The sequence below is a fragment of the Odontesthes bonariensis genome, chromosome 24, assembly GCF_027942865.1.
Source record: "Odontesthes bonariensis isolate fOdoBon6 chromosome 24, fOdoBon6.hap1, whole genome shotgun sequence".
In the NCBI taxonomy this organism is placed as follows: domain Eukaryota; kingdom Metazoa; phylum Chordata; class Actinopteri; order Atheriniformes; family Atherinopsidae; genus Odontesthes; species Odontesthes bonariensis.
In genome coordinates this window covers 25747288-25760474 of record NC_134529.1, presented here as the reverse complement: position 1 = coordinate 25760474, position 13187 = coordinate 25747288, and the positions used below count along the sequence as shown (strand labels likewise).

The window sequence follows — 13187 nt, the reverse complement described above, 5'->3', positions numbered from 1 at the left end:
ACTATAGATTTGTGTTCCACTCAAATGTGTCACTGATGATGGAGGGAAAAATAGCAGCTGTGCTCTCATGACCTTACTGTATATGTACAAATGGTATCAATTTGAGTCAGGCTCTGTCACAACAATATTTCGAATAATATTCACACTGTAGATGTTTTCTGATTTGATGCCTCCATCTATAAATGTTATGGGAGTTTGGCTGTGATGTATACATCTGTACTCTAAATCCCTTAAAGCCATTGAAGCGATTTCTTAAGTGTAGACAATATCAGGTGCAATACAAGGACTGTGGGTGAAAAGTATTTTTAAAAGCTCATTAGCTTAAGACAACTTGGAGGGCTTTAAGTGTCGCTCACGGCGCTGCCGGCCCGTGACGTCAAAATGACGTTTCAGGCCTGGCGCTTGCCTTGAAAAGACGGCGCAGCGCATTGTTGTGCACCAGTGGATTTTTGTAACTCTGCGCGCGCTGACAACGAGAGACCAGATGGACCAACTTGAAAACAGGCTCACGGCTGACGGTTAAAATACTTTATACTTTTTTTTTTCGTGAAGTAAAAATAAAAGTCGTTAGGAATTTGCTGTTGTTTCATTCACTGGAAGCGGCGTTGAGTATTAGCACTATATAAAAACGATCTATTATTATTATTATTATTATTGTTGTTGCATCCTGAAAGGTAACGATAATTCCCAAGTGTGTCCATTGAAGCACACTGTTTCATAACAAACAAACAAAGAAAGGGTAACCCAATACACTTAAAAGTCCTATAGCAATATTCTAAGTACTATATCGGACTATAATGGTAAGAACACACCTATTGAACTTTCAACTTCTGCAGGCTCATCAGCTATTATGTAAGGAATCTTTCTCTTGTCGCCTTTTTTACTAAGCAGCAGTATCATTGACAGTGACATCGTTTTCTTCTCTCCTTTCATCGTTATAGAGTAGTAACCTTTACGGAGCAGCGACACCTCTATGACGGAGAAGATTGCAACTACTGGCGCATCGACTAGCGTCACTATAAATAGTTGGCACAAAATTGTGACGTCATCAACACCGCTCGTGCAAGCCAACGCAGCAACCATGCTAGAGCCTTTAGACTGCAGTTTTTCTACCAGTTTTTTCCCCTATATGCACTTACACTCGATTTAACAAGCCGATTAAATCATTTCCCATTGCCGGTAATAGTTTACCCTGAGTGCTCTGAAGAGTAAAACTGGTCACTACTTCCAAGGGAAGTTCTAATCAGTTCTCCGGGATAATTTAGCTCCTATATATTGCAACGGGATTGCATACATCAACCCCACACAGTGGGATAAACAGTGAAGTGCCAGCTGTCCTTGCACAGGGTAAAATTGATCAATCTCTTCTCCCGTTTTCTGCAAGTTGTTGCTATGGTTTCTGAACCTCCGTGTGAGAGATTGAGGCAGCTAAACGTGTTTTTCTATAAATACAAAGTGAACTTTGCCTATTCTGTTAGTCCAAAATACAAAATCCTTCTTTATTTTGTGCTACTAGCCTGGGTAAGAAATTGACAGTTAACAAAAACACCAAAAATATAGTGCTGCTTCAAAAGACAAGCCAAAAGATTGAACTGTTGTTAATTGGCAATTTCCAAGTTGGCTTTTGATGATTAACTGCTCTCAAGCAGTCACAAACATCTTCAATCAGGCAGCACTTTGGATCTACACAGTCAACAGTTTTAGGATTCATGTCACGAGACAGCATCCACAAGCCACATGTTCAATACAATCTCTCTCTCTCTCTGCTCTTTTGTTCAGTAGTTTAGAAAGGCCAAGAAAGTGTTTTTGTAGAATGTCCCCTATGTCCCGACGAGGCTGACCTTTGGGATAGAAAATGTTTTTGTTAATTAATGTTTTCTACATCCTCACCGAGTGTGCGCCACCAAACTGGGCAGGCAGCCTCCTTCCAGGCATCTTTGGTCTGTTCGCTGTAAGGTGAGAGAGCTTCTCCGAGGTAGACGACAACTCATCAAAGCTCATCAGATCCTCTGAGAACAGATGAGAGAGGAAGAGAAAAAGGAAAAGACAGGGAGAGGAAAATACCAGGAGGAATTATTCTTAAGTGAAATATCTCAGCCGTGACTAAACAAACATCCGGGGGTGAAGTGACACTTTGAATTTAATTCATTGCAATTTTAATGCATTCCAGCTTGCGGACAGTTTTTTTTCCCTGCCAGCTAATGACATTAGCAAACACTGCAGCACACGACAGGCAAGAATGCTCACATTTTAAAGTGTGAAATAGCCTATTGGGCTGTAACACAAGGCTGACATTCTGCAATTAGGAAGTGCTTTTGTGAAAACAAACAAAGAAAGTTTACATCAAAATGTCATGAAACAAAAATGTAAACAAACATTGAGATTTTGTGAGATCAACAGATCTATAAAATAAAACACTTGAGACCAAACCTTGTTTAAGGGGAAAACCACATTAAAGAAAACATGGCATGTGCTTACATTCAGGGTCCTTAATACTTTAATTAGAAATTCAGTTTGTGAGGCGGAGGATTCCCTCTGTGATGGCTTAAAACTCAGTGGAGAGCCAGCACCATTAAGACACTTTGGAAGAGGAAGTAAACTTTTTGTTTACTAATTCCCAGAGGGATTTTCACATCACATTGGCAAAATCCAGTTTTTGTGGAAAAGTTTAACCATATAAGGCCATGTGTGCTACACACACACACACACACACACACACACACAACATCCATCTTCATTCCTGTAGTTGCTCTTAGCGTTCTTATGACTTTAGATTTTATGGTGGTGTGCAATTTTATTGCTAATGTTCAGAGGGGTTTCAATTTCCCACTTGGCTCCGATATCTGTGACTACATACATTCTTTTACTAATGATCACATGAAGTCATGCGTTCCTTTTTCTTTATTTATTTATTCAAGTGCATTCTTAACCTCTGAGAAGAATGAAATTACTCTCTCCTTGGAGGTAAGGGTGATTGCTGAATGCTTCTGCTTCAGAATAATGTTTACTCCCCAACTGTAATGATAAGTATTTGTTAGGAAGCTAAGTGTTGATATTCTAATCGAAAGTAGCCGAAATTGTATGATGCTACATGGTACATTCAAAAGAAATACTATTGGCAGTCTAAAAAGGTGTGTATAATAAACAGAGTGACTGACACAAAAATCGCAGAATACTCACAAACCTACAGGATTACAGTAAGTGCAGCTTAGGCTCAGTATAAACAATGATTGCAATGGCTCATGCTGGGAATTAAGTAAAATGCATTGCCCCCAGCTTTATTTCTATCAGATCCAAGTTCTTTTTGTTCCACTTCCTAATACGATTATTAGTTCACTTTAACTTTAAACTGTTATAAAGTTAAAGTCAACCTGCAGATGTTTCACATTAACAGCTAGAATGCAAATTGAAAAATACTAATCTTTGATCTATTATCAGGCTCTCAATGTAAAATACCGTTGAAGTGTTCGATTTCAGTGACAACAGCTTAACATGAAACTCGAAGAGAAGAAGCAACTGTAATTCATTATCAAAAGAAAGCAGATTAGCTACGAAATGGATAAAAACTCAGCCTCCACGGGACGTTAAAATGTGTTACTAAACATTTTAGATGAGGGGTTTTTCTGCATTGAAAGGACAGAGAGACAGCTACTTGAGAATTTCCAATTTTCATTTAACTGCAACATGGCAGAATGTTTATCTATGTGCCTTGTATGTACAAACTAAAACCAGGACAGGATGAAATGCTCCAACCTTTACAATAAAACACTGAAAACCTTTTGCAACTGTTGTATAACAGCACTTTACACATACTCAGTGGTAAGCTGCAGCAGACAGGACTGTCTGTAATTGCAGAAAAGATTGAGTTTTCGTGTTCTAAAGCAATGTGTGACAGACTTCCCTCTGGAGACTCGGGTGGACTTTTAGCACCTTCACAAGCCACTTGTCACAAAAAAAGAACTCATGGGTGAAATGTCTTCTGGTAGGGTCTATTAAATAAATCTATGATGTCTTTCCTTTACGACCTTTCAGTCTCTCTCTGTTCCCCTGTGCCCCCATTTTCTACTCTCAAAACATCAACCTCAAAACTATTCCATTTTTCAACGATGTCAGGTCTGGCAGCCTCCTGCTGCATTTCTTTTTCTGAGGCTTGCTCTCAGCTGTTCTTTTCTCTGATACCTTTCTTCATTTTGTAGGCATATTTGCAACCAATCAACTTCAAAATGCCCTGTGCAAGCATGCAAACACTGACAGCTGCCAACTGTTGATCAACAATATTATAAAGAATTTGACATTTTCCATTCAAATTCAGATCAAAGCCTAAACTCCATCCATTCATTCATCAAAGATTTATTACTTACTTAAATTTAGCTGTATAATTCTTTTTTTCTAAAATCCTCCTATGGCAAAAAAAAAAAGTAGACAAAGTGCTGATTTTAGTTGGACTTAATTCAATATTTGATTCTTGCTCTGCACACGGTAGCAATTGTGTCCATTAAATGAAATGAATGAATTGAACAAAGTGCCTTTATTATATTGGCCTTTCATGTTTTAAACCATCATAATTCAATCCGATTCCCTCTTTTTGAATGTATTATAAAAAATAAAATAAAAATTTAAACATTTATTCAAAACCGACTCTTTATTAGAGAAAGAAGACAGAGAGCTTCCTTTCAAGGCTCCTTGCTTCCTGATGTGGCATCTAAAATGGAAGCTGGCAAATAAATGTGTGCTATCTATGAACATCAGATGACATGCCCGCACACCGACAATAAAATAAATACTGTGTGCCGTCGCTGGAGAACTGCCTTTTCTGTTTCAACTCACAACAGCATCGTAACTCTTGTCTTCTACCATTCTGAATCGATTTCCACCCCCCCCCCCCCCCAACTGTTTAAAGAAGAAGAGCACTTGTAATGGCCAAGTCAAACAAACACAAAGCCCATTTTTCAAAGAAAACAAGGCAGCTCACGTAAGGCAGCTGTCTACATGTCTGCTAGTCCCAAATATCTAGGAGTATGTTTGGATTATTTTTTGTTAAATAACAATCACGTTTGGTATGCAAGTGTAAAGTTACCTTTTTTTCATTTTTTTTTATTGCATTTAAGCCATCAAAAACAGAGATGTTTGCTGCCACAACAAACACAATTTTGAGAGGTGATTTATTGACCGCTTGTGAGCAAAAGGTGGTTGATAACCACTACAGTGGTCAGAAGAAGGCTAATTTTGAATGTGAAAGCAGCTTAGTAGAAAGTAAGAGAATGAATGTCTTTTGTAGTCATGAGAAAATCAAATCACTGCATTATTCAGGATTTTGACTGTGCTGATTTGATTTGGTGTGAACGTACCTGTTTCTGAGGGCTTTTCCCCCAAGTCCCCTTGGGTTACCCCAAGTGTTTTGGGTTTAGTGGGCAATGATAGTTCCAAGTCGGACTTTGGTCGCAAGGAAGGAACCTCTCCATTGTGCCTACAAGTAAAGGAGAGAAGTGAAGGTAAAAACTGTCTAGAGTACCTATAAAAAGCCACATGAAAGGTAGGAGTCTGTGAAAATGCCTGGAACGGTTATTTTTCTATTAGGTAATAAAGAATGTAGACTCATTCACTCTTCATACTTTGTGTCAATTTGATTTTACATGGTTCAAAAGAAAATATAGTGTTCATCCATTAATCCATCTTCCCCATGTAGGTAAGCTCACACTTTTCAGACAGCAACAAAAAACAAACCATGAAGTAAGCTAAAGTAGAGCTAAATTTAAATTAAGGTGGAGAGGCACGTTTCTGGAGCAACACACAAAGATTTTTTTAAAGCATTGATTGTTTCTTGCAGTAGAGTGGCCTCAATAATTGTACTGTGGAACAAATTTGAAAGCTCAGAGGGCTCCAAAGTTCAGCACACCTAAGAACTGTAACCTAACAGAACTTCAGATGTCTTCTGCAGGGATGGCATTTCTCACAACCAAGTTATTACTATTCCTACATCATAGCATGGCGGTGGCAGTATCAGGCTACTGATGTGCTTCTAAGCAGCAGGGTAAGGAAGACATGTTAGACATATATGTAAGAGATAAATGCAGGCTTCTGTAACATCAGAAGAGAAAACATGCCTGAGACTGTGGTGACTGTTATACATTCAGCATCCAACTGTAACAGCACTGGAATAGAAGTTTTTGGCTAAAATAAACTGAATAGATACTCACCGTCCAATCTGACAGTGCTCCTACAAAATATTGATTTAAAGGTCTAATTACTTAAAAGATCTCCGTTACTAATTTCTATTTAAGATTGCTAAAAACATGTCATTATGCCTTACAAAGGAGAGACCTATATAAAAATCCATTTTTATCAATTTCACATTAAATGCCGTGCAAAAACCGAAGGGGTTACAGTGTTAGAAGCTTCACATTCCATTTCACAGAATACGGTTTCCTGAGAACACATTCATGTAAAGGTGGTTGGTAACACGATGGAACACAGACTCATAGAGGTTATTCAGCGGTGTTCAGGTGAATGAGTGGAGCCAGAACCCTGAAATCTGCAAGGTTAACATACGTACTTGAGGTTTGGCGAGGGAGCTAGAGGCTTGTCGGGCCTTTTGGGTGGGATACTTCCAGGTCTGCTTTTCAACGGAGGAGGGACCGGCTTCTTAGGCGGGACCACTGGTGCCGCAGGCTTAGGTTTGTGATCTGGAGTGGCTTTGTCAACTGAAACAGAGAAAAGAGAGTTGGAAATATGGAGATGGAGATAGAGATAGAGATAGAGATAGATCAGCAGTTAGCTGTGAGAGAACACTGAAACCTAATAAACTAAGCCTCACCTTCTTACCACAAATTTTACAATTATACAGTGATTAAGGGTAACTGATGGAGAATATTTTAAGCCTTGTTTTTATGCAGGGCTGAAACAACCAGGACGAACTGATGTTCAACAAGCTGGTCTGCTGACTATACTTATCCACTGTTGAATAACCTGCTGAAGAATTTTTTGTCCGGTCATAAAAGTTTTGCAAGATGCTGAGAACAGCTGTAAAAACTATTTAGAGAGAACAGAAACAAAATCTAAAAAAAAAAACACTGAAGCAACACTTGAATGCTTTGGGTTAAAAACAGATGTTTAACTCTATTCTCAAAATGACTACTTGTTCAGATGCGCTGCAACAAAACAGAAAATTATACAAGCTGACAGTTCAAAACATTAGAGCATTACAACTGTCCATAAGGAAATATTGATTCGATTTGCTTAAAATTTGAGCAGTTGTAATTTGGTTAATCATGCTGGGGCAAATGAACCCAGGGAGGTGTTAGGTGGCATATCCATAAAAAATAACAAATACTACACTACAGTGCAAAAAACCTGCAGGAATTATAGAATGTTTTACTTTCCTTCCTTTCAAAACATTACACCTAAAACCCAGATTTACTCAATAAATAGTTGCCATCTGACTCGACTGCTTTGTGCGCCTCTCTGCCCGTTACAACTTGATTTTATCTCATGTTCTTTTTTTTTCATTAATTCAAAATAGCTCCATTGTTATAAAGAGGCTTCTCAGCCTTGTTTTCATGCAATCTCATCTCACGAGCTTCTGACAGAACAGATACTCTTCTATTTTAATTGAGTGTAATGTTACCTGAGGCAAATTTGCCTCCATTTTACTCATGTTACTAAAGTGAGTATGTGTTGGGCTCTGCGCACTGCTGAAATGCTGATGACCCACGGCTGAACAGAGACTCGAGGAAAAATATAGACAGAGAACTGAAGGTGCAGCTTTGCAAACGCGTTTGCCCTCCTCCTCCAGGGACGAGAGGGGGGTGACTGGAGCCTATCCCAGCTGCCTTTGGGCGAGAAGTCGGATACACCCTGGCCAGGTCACTAGTCCATCACAGGTCCACACAGACAAATTAGATGAACAACCATGCACACTCACACTCACTCCTAAAGTCAATGTAGAATATCAATTAATCTAACATGCATGTTTTTGGACAGTGGGAGGAAGCTGGAGTACCAGGAGAGAACCAACACATGCACAGGGAGAATGTGTAAACTCCACACAGAAAATCCCCAGCTGGTATTCTAACCAGGAACCATCTTGCTGTAAGGCGCCTGTGCTCACCACCACGCAGCCAGTGAAGATGTACAGTTTAAGGGAAGAAGAAGAGGAAAAAGAAAAAAAAAAAAAAAAAAAAAAAGATGTCAGTCATGAGACAGAGAAAGAAATTGAATGTGAATGGGCAGTCACTTTGTGACTCTCAGTCTAACTTGAAAGAAAAGGTTAGAGTAGAGATGTGAAAAACCAATAAGGACAGCAACACCTTAACCTCGCAAGCGCTGGCAACTAGGGATGGTTAATATTCAAAATGCCTTTCATATTAGAGATAAAGCATTTCAGCGTTATCGTGTGTTTGTAACAAATCTCCTGAGCCAAAAATCAGAAAAAAACAAACTGAAAATCAAATTTTTTTCTCATGGTATCAAAACAATGGGCCTCATGTAACAACTGTTCGTACGAACAGATTTGTTCTTAAGTCGTGCGTACGAGTGATTTAAGAGAATTTGTGCATACACCAATTTTTTTGTATTTTAAGTTTTCTTTCAGGTAGGAAGAGAATTTACGAGTGATCTAGACCTGTTGTAGGAGTTGAGTAAAATAGTCCGCTGTTATTCGAATCAAGTTTTCTTGACTAATGGATTGTATATTAAATTACTTTGAAGCAATCATAAATAAATATATACATTATACCCCATAATTAGTGATGCTCCGATCAGTATTTTTTGGACCGATCACCGATCACCAAAATCATGATCTGCCCGATTGCCGATCACTGCCGATCACGGAAGGAATCTGACATTTCCATGCCTTTCATCTAGCAGAGAGTGCACCATTTATAGAAATTAAACCGCCAGAGGTAGCTGGGGACATGAATCTGGTGGAGTTTGCAGAAAACAATTGTTTTTTTTTTTTATTTTCTATTAATATTTTAATCTGCCCATATACACCATTCATTGGGTATGATTTCAGCATCAGATTATTAAACAATGATGCAGTGAAATGACTTGAAAATCACCACAGAGGTAGCTGGGGACATGTAGAACAAGAATCTTGTGGAGTCGGCGGAGAACATTTTGATTTGGTTCTAAATGAAGTTTTCAAATCTGACTATGCAGAAATGAGTTTGATTCTGAATATGCTTCAACAATTTTGTTCTATCATTTTGTTTTAATCATTAAAAAGAATGTAGTAAAAAAACAACCAAGTAATGACAGGTGTATGTATTCCAACAAATGAAAAATCAACTTCGATATAGATTTCTGAGTTTACGGGGTGCACTTGAATGCACCATAAATCCGCTCACACGCTTTACCGTACAACGCGATGTAAACGGCCACTAGATTTTCAAGTGTAGCTAGCGCGACCGTGCCTCTCCGAAGCGCAGATGGCGTGACCGCAGTAAGTTTCACATCTTTCTGACACACTTTGAAGAAATTCCAGACAGGAGAGGTCATGTTGTCGAGATGCACTGTAGAGGTTTTGCCTGTTCGGTTCTGTACACACGTCACGTACCACATTAGAAAGTGGTCGCTAGTAATTTACGTCAAAAAAAAAAAAAAAAAAAAAAAAAAAAAAAAAAAAAAAAGCTAGTAATTTGCGTCACGTGATCGTTTTTTTGATCGGCGTATTTTTCCGATCGCCGATCAGGCTATTTTTGGGCATTATCGGCCAATCATGATCGGCAGCCGATCGATCGGAGCATCACTACCCATAATGATGCTGACATTATTCTGTTTGACTGAAATTATGCACTAATTGAAGGTTCATTTGAATCTGTATATAACAAGGTCAATGGGAAGTGTAACCAGTGGCTGACTTGCTACAATTGGATGCCTTCGCACATCAGGCTCTTGGAAGAGAGCGTGTGCTCCGAGACCGTGTAAATATCCTTGCCTAGACAGAATGGCTGACATCGCGATTTAGATTGCCAAGGACCGTGCTGCTGCAAATACGCAGCCTGCTAGTAGAGCCACAACTCCAGAGAGAAACACGCCGATCAAACCAAATTCCACCACACGTCCAGGTCCTCACCACTCTTAGATTTTTGGCTACGGGAACCTTTCGTTGGAGACAGATCGGGTGTGTCCCAGTCCTCTGTGGGTCGTGCGCTCCCCTTGGTCATCAAAGCTCTCATCAGTTTATCACCCATGGTACATCAAATTCCCATACACCGCTGTCCAAAAATACAAATTAAGAGGTACTTTCATGCCTTGGCTGGACTGCCAAACATAATCGGAAAAATAGACTGCACACATATACGCATCAAAGCACCCGTGCTGTTGTGGAGCACACTAGTGAGCTGAAGGCCAGGTGGGTGTGTCTCAATACCTCTCAATAGCCATATTTCATATATTTCTTCTTTATTTCGGTGACATTACGAACTACAGCTGACATGGAATTAACAGCACTCGTAATTGCTTCCCATCTCTTCGCTTTAGCAGAGCGCATAATTTCACTGCTGACACTGCTAAAAATGACAGATTTTCCTTTTTGGATCAATGAAAGCAGAACTTCAACCTCAGAGCCCATAAAGTTGTTCTTTTTGCACCTTAATGCCATTCTCATGACTCAACACTCAACACTTCCTGGCACAGGAGATAGGAAGCATAGCCTTATATGGTATTATTTTGGGCGTGGAGTATGCAAATTTACTATTCTCGTGCACTTAAATACGCACGGGTGGCATTCATAATTTACACAGGTCGTTTACACACTTTTTCCAAAGTTAAGAGCATTTGTTGAATCTGACGTGGTGTGTTCGTACTAGACCTATTTACAAAAAAAGTGAGAGAAATTTAGAATAAAAATACGAAAATGTTCTTGCATGAGGCCCATTGTTTTAGACGAAGTACGTTTTGTATGGTGTGCAAAAAGAATTGGACAGTAAAAAAATTTCTTGTCTCTTCTTTCCGTGCTGCATCACCATGGCAACTTATAAGTTAAACAAACACAAATGTGATAAAATCTGGGTTGACCTAAAGAGTTGGTAAACAGCATCATGGCTTGGCGAAAGTTAAACTGGATCACCTAAAGATACCATGGATATGATGAACCTGCCTCATGGTATTCCACATTCACATTCGATCCATAATTTAAAACCACCTGTCATTACTTATTTGACACCAACTAAGCCAAAATGCAGAAGTAAGATCCATGATTTAGTAGCATTTTGAAGTAATTGTTTTCTTTATGACTTTATCTATCTCTCACGTGATTGTGGAGAAATTTTGGACCACTCTTCGCTACAAAATTGCTACAGTTTAAGTCTGCAGCTATTTTTATTTTATTTTTTTTTACCCCCAAAGGGCTCTCTTTAGGTCAACCGCATCATTTGACTTGACCACTTTGGTATACAGAGGAGTTCATGGTTCACTCAATGATTGCAAGTTGCCCAGGTGATCAAGTGAAAATACTGGTTCACTGAGGGGGAAAACAATTAAACGGTCTCTCTAATATAATAATAATAATAATAATAATCAATTACATTTGTAAAGCACTTTTCATTTCATACGGAATCTCAAAGTGCTATGCTGATGGTGGCAGACTACTGGATTGTAGCCACAGCTGCCCTGGGGCACACTGACGGAGGCGAGGCTGCCATGCACCAGCGCCATCGGCCCCTCCGACCACCACCAGCAGGTGGTCAACCTAACATGCATGATTTTTTGGACAGTGGGAGGAAGCCGGAGTACCCGGAGAGAACCCACGCATACACGGGGAGAACATGCAAACTCCACACAGAAAGGCCCCAGCTGGGTGTTGAACCTGGAACCTTCTTGCTGTGAGGCAACAGTGCTAACCACCACACCACCGTGCAGCCAAATAATAATAGTTTTCAAAGATGCAGTCTTACTAGTCTGCCTTTTTTTTTTTTTTTTAAAGAAAGTCAACAAGTTTATGTACACACGATACATAATTAATCAATGTATTTGTATAATCTTGAAATATATTAATTTCCCAGCAAGATTTTTGTTTTGTTTAATGTTGCACAAGATCTCCATGTTCTCAACCTAGCACAATAGCATGTCGATTGTTAAGAAATGCATTTAATTTAAATGGGTTTTAATATTAATTTCTAAAAAACCAACAGAGCTCAATCTTTGATCATACATAGCTTCAATAACCAGCACCAAATGAATGACCTACTCATTCTCACTGCAAGAAACGTGACACTGATACTACAGATCAAGCATGTTTGTGCACACGCACACAAAAAAGAAAATTTGATTACAGTATGTATGTGTAGTGAGGCCTGTACGAGCACCTTGTGATAAAATATGAATTCACTCTAATCCAAGTAGTAGAAACAAGCCAGATTCTCATTTTTCTGAGAAGCATTATCTCAAAGGCCGAGAATGGCATTTGTCTTTTCTAAGCTCCTAAACTGTTTACCCACCAGGTGACAAGAATTGCACTTTATGCAATTTGAGGCTTCACAAGGAAATGTCTAAGTTTCCAGCTGTGAGCCGACTTTATTTCATCCCCATGCAGCCAGTGGCATCTCAATATTGTTAATAACACACGCCATCCTCAGAGGTGCTGAAAAGTTTTAGCTGTTGTTTCAGGCTGGATGTAAGCACCCTTTGAAAATACAACAACTTTGATTTTCTGCATTTCATGCAAAAATGACAGAAACAACAACTTCAACCAACCCTGGGCCAAACAGCGCATTCTAACAGGAGTATTGCTCAAACTGGTGACAAAATATTACCAAATTGATTAGCAAAAGGGAACACTTTTGTCTTAAGGTCTATTTACTCTGTGCAGTGCCAAATCGGGACTTAAATGTAATTTCTGATATGAGGAACAAAATTTGAACATGATGAGGATTATAGAAGATGAGACGGGGACAACCAAGATGGATGCAAGAAAGATGCTGAGTCCTACTGTACCTTTGTCTTCTGGCCTGGCGAGGTGAGGCTTCTTGTCAGCACTTGGGACCTCTGGCTTTAGAGCTGAAAAACGAAACATGATCTGTTCACCTGTTTGTCTGACCTGACTCATTCAAGACTCAACAGACAATGAAAGGAAACACAAAATGTCACAGGCACATTCCCACATAGCAAACCACCGATTACTTGACACACAACCGCACACACACACACCACCCACTCAGTCACTGAGAGACGGACATGACTTGCGT

General features: G+C 39.4%; 1 protein-coding gene across 2 annotated transcripts in view; it reads right to left on the bottom strand.

Moving 5' to 3' along the window:
• Window positions 1–13187, bottom strand: part of cd2ap (CD2-associated protein) — a 90773-nt gene that overhangs the window by 21160 nt on the left and 56426 nt on the right. For both annotated transcript variants that reach the window (XM_075459636.1, XM_075459635.1), the window contains 4 exons: window positions 12937–12999; window positions 6554–6701; window positions 5349–5467; window positions 1891–2009 (listed from right to left, as the gene is read on the bottom strand). In XM_075459636.1, coding sequence (XP_075315751.1) covers window positions 1891–2009; window positions 5349–5467; window positions 6554–6701; window positions 12937–12999 — 449 coding nt within the window. The remainder of the gene's footprint in view (window positions 1–1890; window positions 2010–5348; window positions 5468–6553; window positions 6702–12936; window positions 13000–13187) is intronic.